The 18,535-nt window shown below is 39.5% G+C and overlaps 2 protein-coding genes across 7 annotated transcripts in view; one reads left to right on the top strand and one right to left on the bottom strand.

Annotated features, from left to right (window-relative positions):
• Window positions 1-11,190, top strand: part of LOC110971418 (phospholipid transfer protein-like) — a 27,890-nt gene extending 16,700 nt beyond the window's left edge. Inside the window, exons 13-15 of one of the 4 annotated variants that reach the window (XM_051941384.1) lie at window positions 10,499-10,550; window positions 10,621-10,697; window positions 11,017-11,190. In XM_051941384.1, the coding sequence (XP_051797344.1) occupies window positions 10,499-10,550; window positions 10,621-10,697; window positions 11,017-11,100 (213 nt within the window). In that variant the 3' untranslated portion in view covers window positions 11,101-11,190. Of the gene's footprint in view, window positions 1-10,226; window positions 10,336-10,498; window positions 10,551-10,620; window positions 10,698-11,016 lie in introns of those variants that run through there. The other 3 variants (XM_051941381.1, XM_051941383.1, XM_051941385.1) reach the window with 3 other exon arrangements.
• rdm1 (RAD52 motif containing 1) overlaps window positions 1-18,535 on the bottom strand; it is a 20,536-nt gene extending 2,001 nt beyond the window's left edge. The window contains exons 1-8 of one of the 3 annotated variants that reach the window (XM_051941386.1): window positions 17,984-18,531; window positions 16,162-16,341; window positions 15,384-15,512; window positions 15,009-15,156; window positions 13,016-13,114; window positions 12,855-12,931; window positions 11,210-11,295; window positions 10,322-11,113 (exon numbers count right to left, since the gene is read on the bottom strand). In XM_051941386.1, the coding sequence (XP_051797346.1) occupies window positions 11,215-11,295; window positions 12,855-12,931; window positions 13,016-13,114; window positions 15,009-15,156; window positions 15,384-15,512; window positions 16,162-16,341; window positions 17,984-18,076 (807 nt within the window). In that variant the 5' untranslated portion in view covers window positions 18,077-18,531 and the 3' untranslated portion in view covers window positions 10,322-11,113; window positions 11,210-11,214. Of the gene's footprint in view, window positions 1-10,321; window positions 11,114-11,209; window positions 11,296-12,854; window positions 12,932-13,015; window positions 13,115-15,008; window positions 15,157-15,383; window positions 15,513-16,161; window positions 16,342-17,983 lie in introns of those variants that run through there. The other 2 variants (XM_051941387.1, XM_051941388.1) reach the window with 2 other exon arrangements.

The raw sequence follows: 18,535 nt of genomic DNA, 5'->3' as shown, positions 1-18,535 counted from the left end.
TGTTGTCTAGCGTGGCTAGGCTAGTTGTTTCCGGTTGTTTCTGTCAGAATCGTCGCGCCTCTGTCGTCACTTAGTTACGCCCGCCTTCTGACTCTACACTTCATGGTGATTGGTCCGGCCAGTTTTAGGAGCATCCAACCTCGAGCCTTATGGAGGGTAACTTGACCCACCCTGGCAGAGAATTAAATTTGTTGCTGTGGGTTGTCTAGCACGGCTAGGCTAGTATGCTGTGGGTCCTCAAGGAAAAGCCCAGACCTGTTCCAACCCCAGAAGATCCACAGTCTGTCTGTGGAGCAGGTAGGGACTTTTAAATATCTTGGGCCAGAGTTTGACACCTGCCTGTCCTTTGGCAAACACGTGGACTCTGTCTACAAAACGGCACAACGGCGTCTCCACCTGCTCAGGAAGCTCTGTTCTTTTAACATCAGCAAAGACATTTTAACCCTTGTTTATGAATCACCATCCTCACCTACAAAGTAACAACCTGGTTCAACTTCTTCACCATCAAACACAAAACAAAACTCAACTGAAAAATAAATCAGTCCAGTAAAATTACTCAAACAGCTTGTCTCACAGCTGTGACAAAAGACAAATTTCTGTTTTTACTTGGAACAGACAGTAATGGAGCATGGAGTTTGCATGTTCTATCTGTGCATGCGTGGGTTTTCTACGGACACTCCAGCTTCCTCCCACAGTCCAAAAATATGCTGAGGTTAATTGGTTACTCCAAATTGCCCGTAGGTGTGAATGTGAGTGTGATTGTTTGTCTGTATATGTAGCCCTGCGACAGACTGGCGACCTGTCCAGGGTGTCCCCTGCCTTCACCCGAGTCAGCTGGGATAGACTCCAGCACCCCCCGTGATCATAGTGAGGATAAAGCGGTGTATAGAGAATGGATGGATGAATATTTAGGGAAGTGAAGGGAGAAGAAGGGAGTTTTTTTTAATTGCAATTAACTGTAATAAATAGAAATGTTGTGATTCTTTGTGTTATTTTAAATGCAGCCGGTGACAGAATACGGACAGAAGTAAAAATGTCTTGTTGTGTTTGCAGCTTTATTGTCCACTAGATGGATCCCTGGACCACCAGAACCTCTTAGTTCCATCACTCTTGACGCATCGATGAACTTTGGATCGAATGTTTTGCCACCAAAGCAGCAGATGTGTGCGTTCATGTGACTTCAGGTGAGAGACTGCGGCTGCGCAGACACACCAGGTGAGACAGATTGGGGGTTATGATTCCCTCTGGCCAGTAGGAGGCGCCATGTCCTAGCAAATGTCCTGAGATTAAAGGGCATGTGGACCCTGATCACAGGTCTGTGTTAATGTCTCCGTGGAAGGAAATCGGTGGGGGGTGACGGCAGCCCATGAAGCCCCAGTGCCAGTATGATGAAATATACTTTTCAAGACGTTTATATAACTTGTGTTAATATGAGAAGTTAATTGAGTGTGTGTTTTGTTTCTGCTGTTTAAAGAGAAAAAAAATGTTTGAAGGGGCTGTCTGTTAAAGGGGAACTTCGTTTTTTTCAACCTGGGGTCTGTTTTCATATGTCATTTCATACATGTGAGTGATGCAGAAATGAATTTTCGACATAGCTCCAGTATTTAGCCAGGCAGGCAGCTTAGCAGCTCAGCTAGCGAAAAGTATGGGGCAACTTGCCCCCCCGCGTCAAAGTCCGCGATAACGTGCTTTTTTTTACCACACTGACCGGCTCGGATAGTCTCAGTGAGTGTCCCACAACATTCTAGAGATGACAAGTGAACAAAAACCTCCACATTACTTGGCGATCGCTATTTGTTGTGGTCTGTATCCAAATCTCGGGAGCTAGAAAGCAAATCTCATTCCAAAATTGCGCGATAGGTCGCGTCAAAACAGGTATTTTTTGTCAAAAAATGGACAAAAACTACACAGTGCTCTACAGTGTTTTTCATGGCCTATTTTACATTATTTCATCATATGGCATGTTTTTACGACATGTTGAAAAATGGCATTTTTTTTCGACATCCTATACTATGGCGTTTTTTTGTACAAAATTCATGATGATTTTTTTTTCAAAGAAAACGGCTCTATAGTGTTTTTCACGGCCTACTTTACATTATTTCATCATATGACATGTTTCTTTTAATATTTTGTTTTTGCCATTATTTTGATAGTTAAAGTGAAGGCAGACAGGAAATAGGGGAGAAGAGTAGGAGGAAGATATGCAGCAAGGGGCCACGAACAGGAAACAAACCCAGGCCGCTGTGTCCAGCCTCTATACATGGGTCGCCTGCTTTACCTGCTGAGCTATACAGGCACCTCATCATACGGCAAGTTTTTTACAACACGTTGAAAAAATGTCATTTGACGTATTTTTTGAACAAAATTCATGATGATTATTTTTTTTCAAACAAAACTGCTCTATAGTGTTTTTCACGGCCTACTTTACGTTATTTCATCATATGGAGTGTTTTTACGACATGGTGAAAAATGGCATTTTATTCCGACATACTATACTATGGCGGTTTTTTTTGGACAAAATTCATGATGATTTTTTTTCAAACAAATCGGCTCTATAGTCATTTTCACGGTCTGCTTTACTTTATTTCATCATATGGCATGTTTTTGGACAAAATTCATGATGATTTTTTTTCAAAGAAAACAGCTCGATAGTGTTTTTTACTGCCTACTTTACATTATTTCATCATATGGCATGTTTTTACGACATTTTGACAAAATGGCATTTTTTTTCGACATACTATACTATGGCGTTTTTTGGAAAAAATTCATGATGATTTTTTTTTCAAAGAAAACTGCTCTATAGTGTTTTTCACAGCCTACTTTACATTATTTCATCCTATGGCATGTTTTTACGACCTTTTGAAAAAATGGCATTTTTTTCCGACAGCTCAGCTGACACTTCTGGGAACTGAGATGGACTTTGTGGAGTCGAAGCTGTCCAGCGAATTTGTCTTCAACAATCCCAACATTAAGGGCACATGTGGTTGTGGAGAAAGCTTTAACATGTGAGCATCACGGAGCCTCCATCCTCCCGCTCCCTCACCACTCTAAACCCCATCTCACCTATAAAGACTGAGAGACTGTTGAAGAGGAAGTCCGAAATGACGTAATACGAGATGTGGACATCCCCGAGTTTCCACCACTGCTCTTCCTGCAGACCGCTCATGTAAACCTACACCTGAAATCCACCTATAGCGTTTTTTTTGTTGACAAAATTCATGATGATTTTTTTTCAAAAAAATCAGCTCTATAGTGATTTTCACAGTCTGCTTTACCTTATTACATCATATGGCATGTTTTTACGACATGTTGAAAAATGGTATTTTATTCCGACATACTGTACTATGGCGTTTTTTTGGACAAAATTTGTGATGATTTTTTTTTCAAAGAAAACAGCTCGATAGTGTTTTTCACTGCCTACTTTACATTATTTCATCATATGGCATGTTTTTACGACATTTTGACAAAATGGCATTTTTTTTCGACATACTATACTATGGCGTTTTTTGGAAAAAAATTTATGATGATTTTTTTTTCAAAGAAAACTGCTCTATAGTGTTTTTCACAGCCTGCTTTACATTATTTCATCATATGGCATGTTTTATACGACATTTTGAAAAAATGGCATTTTTTTCCGACAGCTCAGCTGACACTTCTGGGAACTGAGATGGACTTTGTGGAGTCGAAGCTGTCCAGCGAATTTGTCTTCAACAATCCCAACATTAAGGGCACATGTGGTTGTGGAGAAAGCTTTAACATGTGAGCATCACGGAGCCTCCATCCTCCCGCTCCCTCACCACTCTAAACCCCATCTCACCTATAAAGGCTGAGAGACTGTTGAAGAGGAAGTCCGACATGACGTAATACGAGATGTGGACATCCCCGAGTTTCCACCACTGCTCTTCCTGCAGACCGCTCATGTAAACCTACACCTGAAATCCACCTATAGCGTATTTGTTTTTGACAAAATTCATGATGATTTTTTTTCAAAAAAATCGGCTCTATAGTGATTTTCACAGTCTGCTTTACCTTATTTTATCATATGGCATGTTTTTACGACATGTTGAAAAATGGCAATTTTTTTCGACATGTCGCGGTTTTTTTGGACAAAATTCATGATGATTTTTTTTCAAAGAAAACAGCTCTATAGGGTTTTTCATGGCCTATTTTACATTATTTCATGATATGGCATGTTTTTACGGCATGTTGAAAAATGGCATTTTTTTTCGACATACTATACTATGGCGTTTTTTTTGACAAAAGTCATGATTTTTTTCAAACAAAATGGCTCTATAGTGTTTTTTACGGCCTACTTTACCTTATTTCATCATATGGTGTGTTTTTATGACATGTTGAAGAAATGGCATTTTTTTGGACAAAAGTCATGATGATTTTTTTTCAAAGAAAACAGCTCTATAGTGTTTTTCACGGCCTACTGTACCTTATTACATCAGATGGCATGTTTTTACAACATGTTGAAAAATGGCATTTTATTCCGACATACTATACTATGGCGTGTTTTTTGGACAAAATTCATGATGATTTTTTTTTTCAAAGAAAACTGCTCTATAGTGTTTTTCACTGCCTACTTTACATTATTTCATCATATGGCATGTTTTTACGACATTTTGAAAACAATGGCATTTTTTTCCAACATACTATACTATGGCGGTTTTTTTGGACAAAATTCATGATGATTTTTTTTTCAAACAAATCGGCTCTATAGTCATTTTCACGGTCTGCTTTACCTTATTTCATCATATGGCATGTTTTTACGACATGTTGAAAAATGGCAATTTTTTTCAACATGTGGCGGTTTTTTTGGAAAAAAATTCATGATGATTTTTTTTTAAAGAAAACAGCTCTATCGTGTTTTTCACAGCCTACTTTACATTATTTCATCATATGGCATGTTTTGATGACATGTTGAAAAAATGGCATTTTTTTCGACATACTATACTATGGCGTTTTTTTTGGACAAAAGTCATGATTTTTTTCAAACAAAACGGCTCTATAGTGTTTTTCATGGCCTACTGTATCTTATTACATCATATGGCATGTTTTTAAGACATGTTGAAAAAATGGCATTTTTTCGACATACTATACTATGGCGTTTTTGTTTTTTGGACAAAATCTATGATGATTTTTTTTTTCAAACAAAATGACCATATAGTGTTTTTCACAACCTACTTTATATTATTTCATCATATGGCACCTTTTTTTTGCCATTGTTTTTATAGTTACAGTGAAGGCAAACAGGAAACAGGGGAGAAGAGTAGGAGGAAGATATGCAGCAGGGGGCCACAAACAGGAAGCGAACCTGGGCTGCTGTGCCTCTGTATGTGGGTCACCCGCTTAACCTGTTGAGCTATTCGGGAGCCCCATCATACTGCATGATTTTTACAACATGTTGAAAAAATGTCATTTCACGTATTTTTTTGGCCAAAAGTCATGATGATTTTTTTTCAAAGAAAACAGCTCTATAGTGTTTTTCACGGCCTACTGTACCTTATTACATCATATGGCATGTTTTTACGACATGTTGAAAAATGGTATTTTATTCCGACATACTATACTATGGCGTTTTTTTGGACAAAATTGGTGATGATTTTTTTTCAAAGAAAACAGCTCTATAGTGTTTTTCAAGGCCTATTTTACATTATTTCATCATATGGCATGTTTTAATAGTTACAGTAAAGGCAGACAGGAAACAGAGGAGAAGAGTAGGAGGAAGATATGCAGCAAAGGGCCAGGAGCAGGAATCGAACCCGGGCCGCTGCGTCGGAGACCAGCCTCTGTACATGGGTCACCCACTTAACCTGCTGAGCTATATGGGTACCCTGTCAAACTGCATCTTTTTTGCAACATGTTGAAAAAATGTCATTTGACATATTTTTTTTGGACAAAATTCATGTTGATTATTTTTTTCAAAGAAATCGGCTCTACAGTGTTTTTCAAGGCCTATTTTACATTATTTCATCATATGGCACATTTTTTGAAATATTTTGTTTTTGCCATTGTTTTGATAGTTACAGTGAAGGCAGACAGGAAACAGGACTATGGGGTTTTTTTCCACATTTTTGACGACACACTAAACTATGACATTTTTGTGACACTTTGGACCACATACTAAACTATGATGTTTTTTCCACATTTTGGACGACATACTAAACTATGACATTTTTGCCGTTGTTTTGATAGTTACAGTGAAGGCAGACAGGAAACCGGGGAGAAGAGTATGAGGAAGAAATGCAGCAGGGGGCCATGAGCAGGAATCGAACCCGGGCTGCTGTACCCAGCCTCTATACATGGGTCGCCTGCTTTACCTGCTGAGCTATACGGGAACCCCATCAAACTGCATGTTTTTTACAACATGTTGAAAAAATGTCATTTGACGTATTTTTTGGACAAAATTCATGATGATTATTTTTTTCAAACAAAACAGCTCTATAGTGTTTTTCACAGCCCACTTTACATTATTTCATCATATGGCATGTTTTTGCCGTTGTTTTAATAGTTACAGTCAAGGCAGACAGGAAACAGAGGAGAAGAGTATGAGGAAGATATGCAGCAAAGGGCCATGAGCAGGAATCGAACCCGGGACGCTGCGTCGGAGACCAGCCTCTGTACGTGGATCACCCGCTTAACCTGTTGAGCTATATGGGAACCCCATCATATGGCATGATTTTTACAACATGTTGAAAAAATGTCATTTGACGTATTTTTTTGGACAAAAGTCATGATGATTTTTTTTTCAAAGAAAACAGCTCTATAGTGTTTTTCACGGCCTACTTTACATTATCTCATCATATGGCATGTTTTGACGACATGTTGAAAAAATGGCATTTTTTTTCGATATACTATACTATGGCGTTTTTTTTGACAAAAGTCATGATTTTTTTCAAACAAAACGGCTCTATAGTGTTTTTCACGGCCTACTTTACCTTATTTCATCATATGGTGTGTTTTTATGACATGTTAAAGAAATGGCCTTTTTTTGGACAAAAGTCATGATGATCTTTTTTCAAAGAAAACAGCTCTATAGTGTTTTTCACGGCCTACTGTACCTTATTACATCAGATGGCATGTTTTTACGACATGTTGAAAAATGGCATTTTATTCCGACATACTATACTATGGCGTTTTTTTGGACAAAATTCATGATGATTTTTTTTCAAAGAAAACAGCTCGATAGTGTTTTTTACTGCCTACTTTACATTATTTCATCATATGGCATGTTTTTACGACATGTTGAAAAAATGGCATTTTTTTTCGACATACTATACTATGGCGTTTTTTTTGTACAAAATTCATGATTTTTTTTTCAAACAAAACGGCTCTACAGTGTTTTTCACAGCATACTTCACATTATTTCATAATATGGCACGTTTTTTTAAATATTTTGTTTTTGCCATTATGTTGATAGTTACAGTGAAGGCAGACAGGAAACGGGAGAAGAGTAGGAGAAAAATATGCAGCAGGGGACCACAAACAGGAATTGAACCCATGCTGCTGTGCCTCTGTACATGCGTCACCCGCTTAACCTGCTGAGCTATACGGGAGCCCCATCATACTGCATGATTTTTACAACATGTTGAAAAAATGTCATTTGACGTATTTTTTTGGCCAAAAGTCATGATGATCTTTTTTCAAAGAAAACAGCTCTATAGTGTTTTTCACAGCCTACTTTACATTATTTCATCATATGGCATGTTTTTACAACATGTTGAAAAATGGCATTTTATTCCGACATACTATACTATGGCGTTTTTTTGGACAAAATTTGTGATGATTTTTTTTCAAACAAAACAGCTCTATAGTGTTTTTCACAGCCTATTTTACATTATTTCATCATATGGCATGTTTTTACAACATGTTGAAAAATGGCATTTTATTCCGACATACTATACTATGGCGTTTTTTTGGACAAAATTCATGATGATTTTTTTTTCAAAGAAAACAGCTCGATAGTGTTTTTTACTGCCTACTTTACATTATTTCATCATATGGCATGTTTTTACGACATTTTGACAAAATGGCATTTTTTTTCGACATACTATACTATGGCGTTTTTTTTGTACAAAATTCATGATTTTTTTTTCAAACAAAACGGCTCTACAGTGTTTTTCACAGCATACTTCACATTATTTCATAATATGGCACGTTTTTTAAAATATTTTGTTTTTGCCATTATGTTGATAGTTACAGTGAAGGCAGACAGGAAACGGGAGAAGAGTAGGAGAAAAATATGCAGCAGGGGACCACAAACAGGAATTGAACCCATGCTGCTGTGCCTCTGTACATGCGTCACCCGCTTAACCTGCTGAGCTATACGGGAGCCCCATCATACTGCATGATTTTTACAACATGTTGAAAAAATGTCATTTGACGTATTTTTTTGGCCAAAAGTCATGATGATTTTTTTTCAAAGAAAACAGCTCTATAGTGTTTTTCACAGCCTACTTTACATTATTTCATCATATGGCATGTTTTGACGACATGTTGAAAAAATGGCATTTTTTTTACATACTATACTATGGTGTTTTTTTGGACAAAATACATGATGATTTTTTTCAAAGAAAACAGCTCTATAGGGTTTTTCATGGCCTACTTCATATTATTTCATAATATGGCACATTTTTTAAAATATTTTGTTTTTGCCGTTGTTTTGATAGTTACGGTGAAGGCAGACAGGAAACAGGGGAGAAGAGTATGAGGAAGAAATGCAGCAAAGGGCCATGAGCAGGAATCGAACCCGGGCCGCTGCGTCGGAGACCAGCCTCTGTACGTGGATCGCCCGCTTAACCTGTTGAGCTATACGGGAGCCCCATCATACAGCATGATTTTTACAACATGTTGAAAAAATGTCATTTCACGTATTTTTTTGGCCAAAAGTCATGATGATTTTTTTCAAAGAAAACAGCTCTATCGTGTTTTTCACGGCCTACTTTACATTATTTCATCATATGACATGTTTTTACGACATGTTGAAAAATGGCATTTTTTCGACATCCTATACTATGGCGTTTTTTTGGACAAAATCTATGATGATTTTTTTCAAAGAAAACAAATTTATAGTGTTTTTCATGGCCTACTTCATATAATTTCATCATATGGCACATTTTTTTTAAATATTTTGTTTTTGCCATTGTTTTAATAGTTACAGTGAAGGCAGACAGGAAACAGGGGAGGAGAGTAAGAGGAAGATTTGCAGCAAGGGGTCACTAACAGGAATTGAACCCAGGCCGCTGTGTCCGAGACCAGCCTCTGTACATGGGTCACTCACTTAACCTGCTGAGCTATATGGGCACCCCGTCAAATCGCATCTTTTTTGCAACATGTTGAAAAAATGTCATTTGACATTTTTTTTGGACAAAATTCATGTTGATTATTTTTTTCAAAGAAATCGGCTCTACAGTGTTTTTCAAGGCCTATTTTACATTATTTCATCATATGGCACATTTTTTAAAATATTTTGTTTTTGCCATTGTTTTGATAGTTACAGTGATGGCAGACAGGAAACAGGGGAGGAGAGTAAGAGGAAGATTTACAGCAAGGGGTCACTAACAGGAAACGAACCCGGGCCGCTGCGTCGGAGACCAGCCTCTGTACATGGGTCACCCACTTAACCTGCTGAGCTATATGGGCACCGGGCACCCTGTCAAACTGCATCTTTTTTGCAACATGTTGAAAAAATGTCATTTGACATATTTTTTTTGGACAAAATTCATGATGATTGTTTTTTTTCAAAGAAAACTGCTATATCAGGTGTTTTTCGTGGCCTACTTTCCATTATTTCATCAGATGGCATGTTTTTACGACATGTTGAAAAAATGGCATTTTTTTCAACATACTATACTATGGCGTATTTTTTGGACAAAATTCATGTTGATTATTTTTTTCAAAGAAATCGGCTCTACAGTGTTTTTCAAGGTCTACTTTACATTATTTCATCAAATGGCATGTTTTTTTTAATATTTTGTTTTTGCCATTATTTTGATAGTTACAGTGAAGGCAGACAGGAAACGGGACTATGGGGTTTTTTTCCACATTTTCGACGACATACTAAACTATGACGTTTTTGTGACATTTTCAACGACATACTAAACTACGGCGTTTTCTCTCCCCTTGCATACTGCAATATAATCTTTATAATGGTCTTCATAACCAAGAACAATCTCACAGCACTGTTAGACTAATATCTTCTTTATCTTGTTGTGTTGCAGACATGTGAAGTTACAGTGATGGTGACCATCCACGGATCTGCTGCAGGGAATCGTCTCTTCCTTCCTTACAGTAACTTGAGGTAGGTGCACACACATAAGTTATGACATCATATTTTATTGTATTTCACAATCTGTTTGTCTTTTCCAGGTGTCACATTGTCACCAGTCCTCAGCTGAAAAGACCTTTGGTACAAACTTGTTTTCTGACAAATGAAACTGTAATATGTGGTGGTTTGGAAGCAGCTGTAACAGTGTTTGTTGTTGCTGTGCAGGTTGTACCTCTGGAAGAGCTGCTGAACAACAGAGCGTCCGACTTCCTGGAAGGTAACCAGCAGCACGATGAGCTTCCCTCTAACAGGCTGATCAGACATCTTTAACTGGTTTCTTGTGTTAGGTTGGTTCAGAGATGGAGTTGAGCTTCCTCTACCTCATGGACTGATCTTCACCAATTCTTTGCTCCAGTATCAGGACGTGAGTCTCCACATTCCATCATGTAGTGCCCCCCAGTGGTCCTGTGTAGTTGTGGTCACTGACATACTTGTTATCACATTTGACATGTTTTGCGTAATTTTGAACATTATCAAGTCATTAATGAGAATATTTTGTCTTTTTGGGCCCCTTGGAGTGCTACATGACCACAGCCCCATTGCAGTGTAGAACTGTTCCTTTGATGCACGTTCTTTAGTCCTTAATGCAGACTGAAGCTCCTCAACATACTGGGCCTGTACTGGTACCAGGAGTCCATCCCAGTGACTGCAATGGCTCATAAACTGGTGTCTGCTGTGTGCAGGGCTCCGTGGTGGTTGGAGGGAACCTGAACCTGACTCCCGCTGGGAGGCAGAGGGTGTTGAATGGAGATAATGCCGGCAGATAAACGTTCTTCACGTCTGGAACCAGAGTTCAAACAGAAACAAAGCTTCAGAACAGTTTCATGTTTGTCTGCAATAAAAGCTTCCGCATCAGATTCTGGTCGTTGTACTCACTGATTCTATGATACTGTAAAATCCAACTGGTCATCATCAGGAACATCTTTATCTGCAGGAACCTCCACACAGGAGAACTCATTCACCTGGAGAACACACAGCTATGTCAGCTATACTGTATCAGCTACACCTTTATCAACCACACCATCGTATTACAGTTTTCCTCAGTCACTTTGATACATTTCTCGAATCATTTCAAATTCAGTATTGATTTATTTTAAGATCGTCCACCTGATCTCTCATTTTGACCATGAAAACTAACAGGAAAAAAATCCTGAGCTGTAGAAAATCAGTCTATCTAATTTTATTTTTTCCAAAAATGAATTGGGGTCTATGGAGAAAAAGCTTTTTGGAGCCAACCCTAGCGGACAGCGTGATATTGCAAGTTTTTGACACTTCCGGGTTGGCTTCAATTCTGGAGCCAGATGCTACGTCCACTATATATACAGTCTATGGTTGACATACAATATCAGAATTGGAATGTCTGTTTTTATTAGGGCTGGCCCGAATAGTGGTTTCTGGCCTCCGAATATTCGGGCCCTATTAAAGACGAATATCCAAATATTCGTTCCGCCCCATAACATCCAGGGGGGGGGGCGATGGGGGTCGGATCCGTTCGTCTGGTCTCCCGGGTCAGAATTTTGTCTTCAGTTAAACTGCAGAATTCCCACACAGAGGAGGTCTTCAGCATCTTGTCTTGTGTTTATGCAATGGAGTGAAGCGTGACGTCAGAGTCGGCAGCAACCCGGCCATTCGGGCGGTGATAACAAACACGAATGGATGAGCTGAGATGACCCGAACACGGCGGGATGAGCCGAAGGCGAAGGGAAGAGACGAGCTCCGAATATTTTCATCTGGGGGGAGGAAGGGGTGATCACATAGACATATGTGTATATGTCATAGACATATGTGTAGATGTTTATGTGATCACAGGACGAGATGAGCCGGGGGGGGGGGTATTCGGATTAATATCTGGATACCGCCGTAGCGAACGGACATTCGGATATTCGGGTCCAGCCCTAGTTTTTATCAGACCAAAATGCTGTTTATGCACATTTCCCTTCATAGAGAAAGTCAAGACTCACCTGGGAGCAATTTACCACTTCAGGACAGATTTAGAAAAAAGTCTAATGGAAATGTATAGAAATATCCCTGACATATTATGACAACTTGTTCAACCATTTTGCACGGAAAGACTTATACGATGAACTAATGCCTAAATGTAGTGAGGGGTGGGAATATTCAACAGAGACCCATTACAATACATTTTAATCAACATGGCAATGCAGTTGATAATGTAGGAAACAGCAGAGAATTGCACACAATCATTTGCATGGATGTACCAAAGCATTTGCAACTTGCTCAAAGAAATGAGAAACTGCTTTTTTGATGTGCACAAGTGACACAATGATGTGAAGATTGAACAAGTGGTTTTCAGAATTTCAATTGTGATCTGAGAGATGTACCAAAGCGACTGAGAAAAACTGTAATGGTGTGTATTCACTTAAACTTACATATTAATGATTAAATCTGTAAAGACGTTCCATAAGCACACCTTTAGCTGACTATAATGAATCCTGAGGCTCAGAGTGTCTGTATGTGGACTCGCCATCTAATGAGACGGTGAGCTGAGGAGAGAGATTACCTGCAGGATTCCTTCAGTGTCATCAGGTAGGAGCTGATCCGAGGTCTGCTTCACCTCCACCATCACCTTCCCGTTACCTGCAGAGAGAAGTCAGTATCATTAGACAGGTGTGTCATCAGACAAGTGTGTCATCAGAAAGGTGCATTATCAGACAGGGGTACCGAGGAGGATGAGCAGCACTGTGGTGAAGGCCTGAACCAGAGCTTTCTCTCTGACCAACTTGTGCAGCCTACAGCGCCTCTGCAGGACAACATCTGCACCTGTAGACACAGAGATGAAGTTCACATTTCTGTTACAAATCACAAGAACATCCAGAGGAACCAATTAAATTTGATAAAGTTCCCTCCGACTTCTTCAGAATAATCTGGTTCTTTATCTACAAAAACTTGATTATGATCAAAGCTTTAACTTCATACTATGAATATTTCCAGAGGCCCTTAAAGGGGAGCTTCGTTTTTTTTCAACCTGAGGTCTGTTTTCATATGTCATTTCATACAAGTGAGTGATGGTGAAATGAATTTTCGACATAGCTCCAGTATTTAGCCAGGCAGGCAGCTTAGCAGCTCAGCTAGCAGCTCAGCTAGCAGCTCAGCAAGTAAAAAGTATCAGGCAAGTGGCCCCCTCGCGTCAAAGTCCGCCCTAACGTGCTTTTTTCCCCACACTGACCGGCTCGGATAGTCTCAACGAGTGTCCCACAACAAACTAAAGATGAGAAGTGAACGAAAACCTCCACATTACCTGGCGATCGCCATTTGTTGTGGTCTGTATCCAAATCTCAGGACACTAGGAAGCAAATCTCGTTCCGAAATCGTGAGATAGCTCGCGCCAAAATGTGTGATTTTGGAACGAGATTTGCTTCCTAGTGTCCTGAGATTTGGATACAGACAACAACAAACATTGAACTACAATAAACAGCCTGTATAGAGGCTGATGCTCTTTTCACCCATGAACATATTTATCTTGAAAATAATCTACAAAATAATACCATTTATGAGCCAGGAATTGTTAAAGCAGATAAAAATGGCTGATTTCCAACCTTCTGACAGTCCTTGAACACATAATGTATAACATACAGTTCTTTCAGAAACTTTTACTAAATCTGAGCCTAAAATTGTGATATGTGATCAAATTAATTTTATTCTACATGTCTCATCTTTTATGATGTGACATCACACAGACACCAGGTCAGAGTCAGAGGAGTGTCGTCTTTTGAAAATAGAGCAGCGACTTACTGGAGGAAAGTTATTAGCTTAAGATAAATCATCATAGATTTTACAAGTTAAATTAACATTCGCAAAATACTGATGCCAGCTAACGTTACGTAACATATCGGTAGCTTCAGTTAATTGGGCCCGGTGCCAACTCAGTGTCGCAAACGTGAGTAAATTATTGATTGCATTAAGCTAATATCTACACATGTGTGACTGCATTTTCAGATGAGCTTGTTCAAACAAAAAAACAAATATATAAATATATAAATAAATATATTTATTTATTTATTTATTTTTTACATTCAGCCTTTGAAAAGCTGTTTTCAACTGGCCATTCAATAAATAGGTTGTACAAGTAAAATCTGCAGTCAGATGTCATTTGTTTATGCTGCTCCGGCTCCTGGAGAACCTGCCACCACTGCTGAAAACAATCCTAGAGGAAACACTGCACGTTGTCGTTGGACTATTTTCTCGACTGATAGTCAGTCACATTATCAATTAATAATCAGTTAGGCATTTCTCCATTTGCTGATGTAGATAACTATTATAATGGAACATTAGTTGGAGGTCATAAACCTCCACAGAAGTCTTTGTCACGGTACCTGTGGTTAGCTAAACTCCCACAATGCTCACTGCTTGCCAACATGAGCTGTAGTCTGAGTGTCGAGTCCTCTGGTCTCTACAGTATTAAAGAGTAAAAGCAACCTGGTGCTACAGCTGATCTATGATACGTTTAGTGACATGACCTTCATCTGCTGCATCATTTATCCAAGTTTTTTGATTTGTTGAATAGTTAACAGGAACTAATCAATTAATCATTAACATCTCTGCCCAGAGAACAGAAAACATCCCTCCACAAACACAAAGACAGATTCAACCGAAATAATGAGCAGATTCCAAAAAATGGCAACAAACGAAATCCCGACTGAACACATAGTGTTACCTGTGCAGCTGAAGGTGTCCTCCACCACCGCAGCTCCTCTGCTGCTCCTCAGGTGTTGGGGGAAGCAGAGCTGCAGCAGACAGCCCATCCTCAGCCTCCTGACTCCGCCCCCATCACCTTCGTCTTCTTCGTCTGTGAGCTCCTTCAGCTGAGGACACACACACACACACACACACACACACACACACACACACACACACACACACACACACACACACACACACACACACACACACACACACACACACACACACACACACACACACACACACACACACACACACACACACACACACACACACACACACACACACACACACACAATGAGGTCGCCTGAACACACCTGAGCCAACCAATCACAGCGGTGTTTCTCACCGTGATGATCTCAGAGGTCCAGCCGTTGAATCCCAGGCAGTGATTGGCCAGTTCCAGGCAGTGAGTGTGGCTCAGAGGTGTGCTGCTGCCAGACATGAAGGCTGGAGTTTGTTTGGAGCTGAGCTTCACCTACCCAGACACACACACACACACACATAGACACAGTGTACAGCTGCTCTCCATACAGGTAAACAGGATAAACACACCACTGCAACGTTCAGTGTGTAAACGCAGCAGCTCCATTTGGATCCTGCAGATATTAAAGTACCTCAGAGACATCAGTTCAGACCAACATCAGCTCCTCTTAACATGCAGTAATAATACTCTGAGTGCTTTAGTATAGATGAGGATCAGTAACATTCAGTTTCCATCACCGTAATGATCTATAATTGTCGACGTTTCATTTTACTGCCTGTCAGATTAGAAATTGTAGAGCAAAGTAAGTGAAAAAGGTGTTTTGTGTCTGTGACGTTTTTGATGACTACTGGAGCTGCAAGGTGGAAAAATCCTAAAATGACTTCACACAGCTCAAAGTAAGGCTGCTAGTTTGTTTCAGCTAATATGATTTAATGCATTCACTTGTTCTCTCCTCTTTGACCTCACCCCGATTGGTTGAGGCAGATGTCTGCCTCCCTGAGGCTGGTCTTCCACAGTTGCTTTTGAAAGGAAACTTTGGTTTTGTCGATTCTCTGTATGATTTTGTATTGTGAAATAAGATTACATATGTGAGAATTCAGTGCTTAATTAATAAGACTGAATTGAAGAAGTCCATGCTGACCTTCAGCTGAGAACTCTGGAACAGCGTTTTTCCATCAGTGAGCCGTTGAGCTTCAGCAGCCTGAACTGCAGAGTAGAACTTGATGAGAGCGTAGAACCCTGGAGGGTGCAGCGGAGCGTTCGGAAACACCTTCACCAGGTACAGAGGACCAAAGGCCGAGAACACCGACAGCAGCTGGGCCTGCCACCAACAACAAAAACAACAATAACTTGTAAACATAATCAGCAACAATAACAACAATGGGATAAACATCAGTAACAACATGCAAACACAATCATCATCAACAAAAATAATAATGGCAACAAAATGTAAACAACAACATGTAAACATCATCAACGTTTGCGTGTATATATCAACATGCAAACAGGAGCATGTAAACTTCCACATGTAAACATCATCGACAACAATAATATTTAAACAACAAAAACATGAACAAGAGCAACATCGACAACAGCATTCAAATGTAAACAACAACAAGTCAGCATTGGTATCAACAACACATAAACATCAAAGACAACATGTAAACAACAGCATGTAAACATCAACAATAACATGTAACCATCTACATCAACATGTAAGCACAATCAGCCATATTATGTAAACGTAAACAACAACATGTAAACATCAACAACAAACATGCATGTAAATGTCAACATGCAAACGAGAGCATGTAAACCTTATCAACATGTAAACATCATCGGCAACAATATTTAAACAACAAACAAAAACATGAACAACAATGACATTGACAACAACATTCAAACATAAACAACAACAAGTAAACACTGGTATCAACAACATGTAAACATCAAAGATAACATGTAAACAACAAAATGTAAACATGAACAATAACATGTAACCATCTCTATCAACACATAAACACAGTCAATAATAATATGTAAACAAACAAAAACAATAACTGGTATTCAGTGGTACACAAGGTATACAGAGTATTTTTATGGAACCTGTAGTATCTGATCTGAGACATGTGTTGCTTCACATATTTAGTAGAATGGCATGCGCTTCATCTGTTTTCAACTGTTTAGAATGGAATGTGCTTTGTTTGCTCCTGACTGTTCAGAAGGATTTAAGATTGTGTCCAAATAAGGGTCCCAATCTTTAGGTGGTTGACCGATGGGGCTCTTAGGGGCCTCTGTGTCTAGGAGGATGATTGAAGGGGCCCTCTGTTTCCTATTTTGGTCTTTGAGCAGAAACTATTTGTGGTGACCTCATACTTGTCCTTCTTGTCCAAAGCGTATAAAAGTGACCTCCGGTTGTTGTTCGGAGAGGTTCATTTGACGGATTCCTCCCAGACAGTCTCTGTCTGACCGATGCTGTTCTTCCTGATCATAAAATTATATCATGAAAAGCAACAGTGTCACCAGACGTGTTTTTTGATATCTGCACATCCCTGATGTATAAGAGAAACCACGACAAACCAATCAACTGTAAGTTGTTAATGTTTTTTTAGGATTTGTTTGGTATTTTTGTTGTGACTGTACTAAAAGAAATTGCACTTAAACACCTAAGAGTGATTCTTACTGCAATATTTCACAAATGCATGGTGTGTCCAAAAGCTTTTTTCCACGACTGTACTTGCAAGGCACTGTAAACATCAAAATCAACAACAACATATAAACAGCAACAACAGCATGTAAACATCAACGACAAAAACAAGTAAACAACAGCTGTAAACACTGCTGTAATCATCTCAACTGATTGTTCGGTTTTAGTAAATTTAAATAAATTCTGTGATTTCAGCTTCTTCGCCGTGAATATTTTCTGGTTTCTTTTCTCACTTTTCTCACGTGAGCTGACTCACATGGATCTGGGCCTCAGTGAGACTCGGTTCGATGTTCCACACAAACAGAGCCTTGTTGTTCTCCACAGGAACCACGAACTCCAGAACCTCCATCAGAAGCAGCAGGAATCAGACGAACCGCATTGAGAAAACCTCGAATTCTCACTTCGTTTCGGTGTCAGCTGAGACTCACTCAAAGCAGAATCGAACCTGTTTCAGAAGAACCACTCAAGAGTTCGGCTTCACCAGCCACCCGAGCTGACTATATTTCACATTCTGGAGCTGATTTACGGTACCGGAACTGTAAGAAGAGAGGATGGCGTCTACTAAAGTGTACTTCTGGGTGCTTTCTTACAGAAACTTCAGCTGCTGCTGTGCAACTACAAACCGAACTACAGCTACTGGAACCGTAACGGACACTAAACCCGCCTCTCCGCCGGTTTTCCCCGTCCTGTGTTCGGTAACAGCCGGTTGTTTGTCCGGTAAACCCGCTAAATTCAGCTTTACTCACCAACCAAACAAACGACATCTGCCGCGCTTCCGCTAAGATTGCCACCCAATCAAAGCCCGAAT

Source organism: Acanthochromis polyacanthus, chromosome 21 (genome assembly GCF_021347895.1).
Source record: "Acanthochromis polyacanthus isolate Apoly-LR-REF ecotype Palm Island chromosome 21, KAUST_Apoly_ChrSc, whole genome shotgun sequence".
NCBI lineage: Eukaryota > Metazoa > Chordata > Actinopteri > Pomacentridae > Acanthochromis > Acanthochromis polyacanthus.
Note: the sequence above shows the minus strand (reverse complement) of the source record. Positions and strands in the feature narration are given on the sequence as shown.